This window comes from Melitaea cinxia, chromosome 12 (genome assembly GCF_905220565.1).
Source record: "Melitaea cinxia chromosome 12, ilMelCinx1.1, whole genome shotgun sequence".
Classification (NCBI taxonomy): domain Eukaryota; kingdom Metazoa; phylum Arthropoda; class Insecta; order Lepidoptera; family Nymphalidae; genus Melitaea; species Melitaea cinxia.
In genome coordinates this window covers 16,015,705-16,024,460 of record NC_059405.1, presented here as the reverse complement: position 1 = coordinate 16,024,460, position 8,756 = coordinate 16,015,705, and the positions used below count along the sequence as shown (strand labels likewise).

General features: G+C 35.4%; 1 protein-coding gene across 1 annotated transcript in view; it reads left to right on the top strand.

The window, feature by feature from the left end:
- Positions 1-1,457: 1,457 nt before the first annotated feature.
- The window catches only part of LOC123658291 (WD and tetratricopeptide repeats protein 1), a 66,817-nt gene continuing 59,518 nt past the window's right edge, over positions 1,458-8,756 (top strand). The window contains exons 1-2 of the mRNA XM_045593728.1: positions 1,458-1,924; positions 1,997-2,108. Coding sequence (XP_045449684.1) covers positions 1,728-1,924; positions 1,997-2,108 — 309 coding nt within the window. The 5' untranslated portion in view covers positions 1,458-1,727. The remainder of the gene's footprint in view (positions 1,925-1,996; positions 2,109-8,756) is intronic.

Here is an 8,756-nt window from a genome sequence, read left to right as displayed (position 1 = left end):
TGTTTTCTAGAGCTTTCTTAACCACGTGGAAGGATCCTAATTCATTCGAAATTTTAAATTACGAAATATATAAATAATAACCAAATACATGAAATTAAATAATATTAACCTAATATATAGAAAATAAAACACTTACCAAATCTTATTAATATTAAAAATAACTAGTAAAGCTTATGAACACTACGTATTTTCACTACGATACTAACAAATTAGAGTTGAAAACACATAAACACCACAATCTGACTTATAAATGTTCTCACAACAAACGCAGACGAGAAACTGTCAACAACTGTCAAGAGAACTCAATTTCAAGTGTCAGTAGCAAGTAGTGTCACACAATGTTGCCATTAGCAGCCTTGCTCAATTTTACCAAAGAGGAAAAAATATGTTCATATTTAATATTTTGCCAAATTTTGGCAACTTAGGTGTTGTAGAAAAAAGTAATAAATAAACCAGGGCTTGGTAACATTACCAATTACCATTACAAAATACGGGTAAATTTTTGTTATTTTTTTTCGATACCTTTTATACCGTTAAAAATTTTATACTAAATAACGATATTTTTACCGATACCTCTTCGACGTTGCCACCTCATCGTGTTACCCTGCATGGTGGTTTGAAAAGAGAGGCAACAACGTGTAGCATTAAATTATATTATTTTTTAGTTAAAATTTATTATTATGCAATCGAATAAATATAAATAAAAGTATATATAATCTTTGATGTACTTAAGCAGCTTACGTACCCATAATTCTAAGATTAATATTATAGTTAGCTAGCCTAATGGACATTAAATAAAAGTATTGTCCGAGTGATTCTGGCTCAATAGTAATTTTGTAATTTCATTGATTTTTGAAGTAAAACTTAATCTTGACTGGGGAGTAAGCTGGTGAATTCGCGACGAGAGTAGAAGTAAATCTTTTGCGCAATAGGTCTGCACTGTGTCTTAGATATACGAAACTGGTTATGAGAGGAAGAAAATGTGTGCTCGCATCTTTCTTTCTTTCGCCGTTCATCTAGCTCAATCACACTTTTCGTAATGGTAACGGAATAAATTTGTAAAGTTAAACGAGTTAATATTGGTAAAAAAATATACCGGTATAGTGACCCTAATAACTATAACGTTATTTAAAGTACCGTTATTGCATAAATAAACGTTATTTCTGCCGAGACAAATTAACGTTACCGAATTTTTAACGGTATTCCAATGTCCGGTAGCTATACAATCTAAATTAAAAGTTGGGAAGTATTTTGCTCCAAAATGATTGAAGCGTCTCTGATTCAGAGTTTGTTATCTGATGAACCCTAAAGAAGAAGAAGAAGTGTCTCTGATTCCAAAAGTCCATTATTTTATTTCTTTTTTTAATTAAATGAAATATGTTGTTTTTTTCCTTACAATTATGAATTAATGAATTTGTTATCGATTACAATTTACAGCAGCAATACAAAATAGCATTAAACTAGTAACATCGACAGCTGTTTGACAGCTTAGCAAATTTTCTAAGAAAATTTCAATCATAGACATAATTAATCAGCTTATTATTCATTGTATTAATAGTTATCCTGCAATTCTTTCTAAAGTAGCATTTCAATAAACACTACGTTTATTATTTTACTGCTATGTACGATGGAATGTCGATAACTAAAAATAGACACAGCTTGAGTTGGTTCGTAATTTTGTCTTGTTTGTGATGGTATATCAGACCAATTGAAGAACAAACGCAACCATGGACAGAAGAGAAGAGCCGAATTGGACCCTGGGGCCCGTGGGCCTCACAGCAGCCCGAGAAAGGGGTGAAATTAATCGGAAATTCCAGAACAAATTGACTGTGACCAGAAGTATGATAGAAAGACTAGGTTTAGAAAAAGAACTCAATGGACATATGGGCTGCGTTAACTGCCTAGAATGGAACAGCGATGGATCGTGAGTACATTCTTTCCGATGACAAATGTGCTTGAAAATAAGCTCGTGCTAATTTGTACTTTTACGTCGCAGCGTATTGGCGTCGGCATCCGACGATCTCCACGTTATATTGTGGGATCCATACCGGTATAGGCAAATCCACAATATCTCAACCGGTCACACGGGCAATATCTTCTCAGTCAAGGTAAGTTTTTCACACATCAGCTATAAATAGGTCAGGCATTAAATCTAAAAACGGTATATTAGAAGTAAATTGATCTATAATTTTTAGAGATTCAAGTATAACATGGCTGAATTGAGTGTGTGTTTGTTGTATGAATGTGAAACAATAAACATACCCAACACATGCTAAGACATCTTGATGATGTTTTTTTTGATCCTACATATAAATGAAGGTAATTAAAAATATATATGCAAAATGTTATGTACATTATGCATATATGTATTAATGTGGGTAGATATAAGAATTTATTTATAAAAAATTATATCATAAATATGTATTACAAATTTACACTTTGATTTAAGTAAAACTAATTTTATTCTAAGTATGGACCTTTACCATACCATATATGATGTATACATCTTTACCACCTAGTAGCTTTGTCCATGTATTCAGGTCCTTAGTCAAATTTAGCCACTTGTTTGTCTCCACCTGTAAAATATAATCAGCTAAACTTCTTGGTCTTACTATATTCCTTTTTGTCATGAGCCTGTTGTTATGTACTCTCTGTGGGTTTTTTTTTGGTGTATGAGAGGTATTTTCAGCCCTATCCGATATAAAGGTGTATATTTGAGTGTATTGGTTACAGTATTTTTTTTTTTGTCTGATATTTCTTGTTACTCCTCTAATCTTCCACATACTCCCTTACATTATTGCACTCACTTGATTTCCTATTTTGTATTATATGAAATATCTTAAGTAATGTACATTTTTGCAAATTATAGATTTTGAAGTGTCAAAGATTAGCACAGTTATAACAAGGGACAGATAGTGAAGCAGTCGATTGATTGATATCAATGAATATATGAATAACAAAAAAAAAAAAAAAAATATAAAACAAACAGACATGTATTATTATTCATACTATTTATTTTTGTGCTACCCTCACATTAGGGAATTCTAAACAATTTTTAATATCATATAAAAAATCGACCGTTCCAGCGGGGATCATACCTGCATCTATGACTGACCGTGTCGGTGCTCTAGCCAATTAAGCTATAGAACGATGTACCCGTTACATCAAAATTTTTGATATGATGATTTTATATTCAGTACTAAGCGACTGATTTATGTATTATTATATATATGTAAAAATTAGGTCACACTGATTAATTACAACTCAAGGTAACACAAGATAATTATTCGTTAATGGACGGGGGGGGTGAACTTCTTTGCATTCGATGGATTCACCGTGTGGGTGCCGGGTTCATTGTGTGGCAAAGGGAGAAACCCAGAGCAGTTTCTAGGACTCGCAGTCTAGATATAAGTTTAAGGAGGCCCTCTGAGATGCGCATCAACACTACCCTTCACTGCAGGAGTTGCCCGCCTTGCCTAGCCAAGTTATAGATTTTGACATAATATGTAACGATTAAATCGTTTGCACAAATTAATTATTGAAAGAGTCTTGGTTAAGTTACTAGCAGGATACAACAAGTGCACCCACAAAACAAAAAATAATTCCCTTACTACCATCGTTTATACCACTAAATTTCAAACAAGACATCTTCACTAATTTTAATTCAAAGATAGGCTTATTAAGTAAGTAAATAATTAAAGTACACAAATAGAACTTGTTGTGGTCAACATTGTCTATTTGTCATTGCATGACCTATTAACTGCTATCTTTTTTACTATCTCTGAAGTAAAATAAAATATCTTTATTGCCTTGCCTGTCAATATGAAATGGCCGATTGATAATTGATGGTATTTTATTGTGGTAGTCAAAGCAACTGCCTAATATGTTATCAATTAGTTATTTCATGATAATAATGTATTGTATGGATTTTTTTTTTAATGTTACTAGGTCGGCAAACAAGCGTACGGCTCACCTGATGGTAAGCGATTACCGTAGCTTATAGACACCTGCAACACCAGCAGCATTGCAAGCGCGTTGCCGACCCAATCCCCAATCCCCCCAGGAGCTTTGGTCACCTTACTCACCAACAGGAACACAATACTGCTTGAAAACAGTATTATTTTGCTGTGATCTTCTGTAAGGTCGAGGTACTTACCCCAGTCGGGCTGATCCATATTTTGAGCAGGAAATTCCTGCTGTGCCCTTCCTCAGTTAAATTACCGCACATTGAGCAATGTATTGCCCTTATACTATTGATTTTAATTAACCTTTACCTACCTATCTAGTGTAGGTTATTTCTTACAAAATTGCTGTTTTTGTATATACATTAGACTTCTGTACTGCATATATGACGTCTGTACTGCTGCCTATATATACTTGTTGTTGTTGTTGTTGTACACGGGCTATTTTCCGCAACTCGACGTCTTGATGCGCCTTTTTTGCGTGATCGGCTGGTGGGCACTATTCGTGCCAGCCAAGCTCCTTGAGGAAGCCTAGCAGACCCTTCACGTTGCCGACGACTTCCTGGAGCAACCTCGGTGTCCCAAGGTGTAGTGCCCTGTAGTTCGCCACACCACCGCATTCCAGCAGGATATGTGAGGCCGTTTCCTCTGCCTCCAGGCACGCTCTGCACAGGGGGCTGTCTGTAACACCTAGATTGTGTAAGTGCTTGTTAAGCAAGGCATGTCCCGTAAGCGCCCCGACCAGTAGTCGGAGCTGGGCTCTTCCATAACCGCGAAGTTTGCGGGACAATCCTGGGTTGATCGTCGGAAGAGCTTCCTTGGTCTGCCTGCAGCTATATATACTTACAACAATGAACACGAATTCAGTGTTAGATTGACTTCCATTGGGTTTGGTTTACCACATTGATCTTTCCTCAGATGTCATCGCTTGCTCAAATCTAAACTGTTCACAGAAGTATAGTATAATATGAATATATAATACAATACCTAAATACTATATTGTACAACAAAAAACATATTACATAGAAATAGCAAGAAATAGCATACAAGAAATAACAAAAATATAAACAAAATATGGTAACTAATAGAGTAATGTCTTCCAAACAAACTTTAGAAAACGAACATAGAAATGCAGTTACCTTCATTGAGGCTACATATATCTAATATATGTATAAAATTCTCGTGTCGCGGTGTTTGTAGTTAAACTCCTCCGAAACGGCTTGACCGATTCTCATGAAATTTTGTGTGCATATTGGGTAGGTCTGAGAATCGAACATCTATTTTTCATCCCCCTAAATGTTAAGGGTAGTCCACCCCTAATTTTTTTTTAATTTTTAGATAAATTATTTTTATTATTTTATGATACATTAAAAACTACATACAACCCTAAATTTTCAATCTTCTACGATCAACCCCTATATTTTATTTGTTAATTATAAACTAATTGTTTGGGCAAGATTTTTATTTTTATTTTGTCATCATTCATGATTTAGAATAAAAAAATTATATTACTCCTAATTTTCTACCTTTCTACGATCGACCGCTATTTTTCCATTGCAATTTTTATTTTTTATTATTTTTAATTATTTTTTTTATAAATGATTTTTTTCTCAATTCAATTTGATCTAATGCCTTCGCCGGTCGATAACTATCAATTGATCAGTTATCCCCGCTAGATGTCTACCGTTGTCACCTCTCATCCAGCAAACATCGCGGAGTAGGGATGAGAATGAAGCCGGTCTCCTGTCTGACTCACTATACCGCTTTCGGCCATTTTTTTTGGTTTTATTTGTGTATCGATCGTAGCAGTGACTGTTATACGTATTATTTTAATTTTACTGTGCACTAAATAAAGCATACTTTCATTGTCTACAACGCTTTCGATTATAAGTAAATCCCCGCACACTTATAGTAGATAGTTTATTGGCAAAACAACGTTTGCCGGGTCAGCTAGTATAATATATATTAATATACAACTAGGTCGGTAAACAAGCATACAGCTCACCTAGTGGTAGGCGATTACCGTAGCTTATAGACCTCTGCTGTGCTGTGTGGCTACGGCACTAAAGAATTTAGCTACCCCCTCTCTTCCCGTGGGTGTCGTAAGAGGCGACTAAGGGATAACAAGGTTCCAAAACCATCTTGGAACTTAAAAAGCCGACCGATGGCGGGATAACCATCCAACTGCTGGCTTGAAATACACAGGCCGAAGACGCGCAGCAGCGTCTTCGGTGCGACAAAGCCAATACTGCGGTCACCAACCCGCCTGTCCAGCGTGGTGACTATGGGCAAAACACATGAGTTCACGTTATTTTTGGCGTAAACTTGTGGAGGCCTATATCCAGCAGTGGACTGTATAGGCTGTAATGATATAGACCTCTGCAACACCAGAAGCATCGCAAACGCGTTGCCGACGTTATCCCCAATTCCCCCCAAGAGCTTCATGATTATGTATGTATCATAAATTCACTGGAAATGTTATGAATTCAAAAATAATGTCAGTTGTACTTTATATACCATAATTGTGTTTGCTCGCAAACGAAAAAAAAACCGACTTCAATTACATCGACAAGTAATACAACGTAGATCGACGAAAAGATAGTCAAGCAACTACGCGTTATCAAAGATTACTCAAGAAGTAGTTATCAGATCTCGATAAAATTTATATGTGACCACATGATAAACATCAGCTTTCGATTAAATTAAAAATTATCAAAATCGGTACATCCAGTAAAAAGTTATTGCGGATTTTCAAGAATTTCCATCAATTTCTCTGGGATCCCATCATCAGATCCTGGTTTCCTTATCATGGTACTAAACTTGGGATATCTCCTTTCCAACAAAAAAAGAATTATCAAAATCGTTATATCCAGTAGAAAGTTATGTGGTATAATACAACGTAGGTCGACGAAAAAAGCGTCAAGTAAAAACGCATTATTAGATATAGCTCGAAAAGTAGTTGTTAGATCTCAAATAAATTTAAATGGGACCAATGGCACACACCACCTTTCGATTAAAAGAAAATTTCTCGAAATCGCTCCACCTAGTCAAAAGTTCTGATGTAACATACATACAAAAAAAAAAAAAAAAACAGTCGAATTGAGAACCTCCTCCTTTTTTGGAAGTCGGTTAAAAATTACCTAAATTATTAAATAAACTGTTTAAAATCATATTACTCTTAAGATGTGACTTACATTAACTTTTTTAGGGTTAACGGCCTTGAAAGTCATAGAGAAAAAATATCATTGATAATTTTGTGAATATATTGTATACTAACGACCTGCCCCGGCTTCGCACGGGTGCAATGCTGATACTAAATTATCAAATATAAAATAAATATAATATAATAATCTGCAAGGGTTATTCCACTGGTTATATTTTATTTAAATTTCTCATGGAGATTTGTAGCTATGTGTCCAATTTTGGAAGTAAAATTCTCTAAGCACGATTGACTTGAGGAGTAAGCTGGTAAATGCCTTACGAGAGCGTTACGGAAAGTGTGATCAGGCGAGGTGAATGGAGCAAGAGAGAGGTGCGAGCACACATTTACTAACTCTCTTTCTCTCATTTTCGTACATCTAAGACACAGACAAATTGATCGCTCCAGCGGGATTCGAACCCGCGTCTCCGACTGACCGTGTCGGCGCTCTAGCCAATTAAGCTATGGAACGATGTACCCGCTAGAGCGAAATTTTCGATATGATGATTTTTATTTTCGGTTTAAGCGAACCGTGGCGCCGTCTGTAGTGAGTTCTTTACAGAGACCCGTAAATTCCCGTAACCCGTAATTTTTGATATGATATTCAAAAATGTTTAGAATTCCTAATGTGTGGGTAACACAAAAATAAAATCGTACATATTAAAAATAGCATGGTGTCGTCTCCTGTCAAAGATTTTCATTGTAATATGAAACTTTGAATAGTTACGGGTCTCTGTAAAGAACTCACTACAGACGGCGCCACGGTTCGCTTAAACCGAAAATAAAAATCATCATATCGAAAATTTCGCTCTAGCGGGTACATCGTTCCATAGCTTAATTGGCTAGAGCGCCGACACGGTCAGTCGGAGACGCGGGTACGAATCCCGCTGGAGCGGTCAATTTTTGATATGATATTCAAAAATGTTTAGAATTCCTAATGTGTGGGTAACACAAAAATAAAATCGTACATATTAGAAATATGTCTATATTAAAATTTGCACCAAAAATAAATTTCAAACATAAAACAATTTAGTCGTAATTCGATTTTTATACTTCACTAGCTTCTGCGCGCGACTTCGTCCGCGTGGAACAGAGGCGCGCGCAATACTTGATCATTATTTTGCTGCGATGTTATTTTAAAACTGCGATATCTCCTGAGATACTCATTGAAATCGAATTATGTAAAGGGTTATTTCGTTTTAAATTTAATACTTGTGATAATTATCATTTTTATAAAAACATCATGTTTATAAAAACATCTTCGCAAATAATGAATTATTTTAGAACAAACTTGGTTAGCATAAAAAGGTTATAGTGAGCCAACCTTAAAAGATAGATATATGCTGTCGCGGACTTTTTTTTAGAACTTTTAAAGAGGATTAATTCTGTCATACATAATTTTTGCGAAACTTAACTGTTTTCACAGCGCACGCAGCGGAAGTTCTCAAAAGGAAAAAAGAACCCCCGATTTTGAAACATTCTTCATTGGTGCTCCGCTCTTTTTGGTCTTAGCGTGATGATATATAGCCTATAACCTTCCTCGATAATTGGGCTATCTAACAATAAAATAATTATTCAAATCGGACCATTAGTTT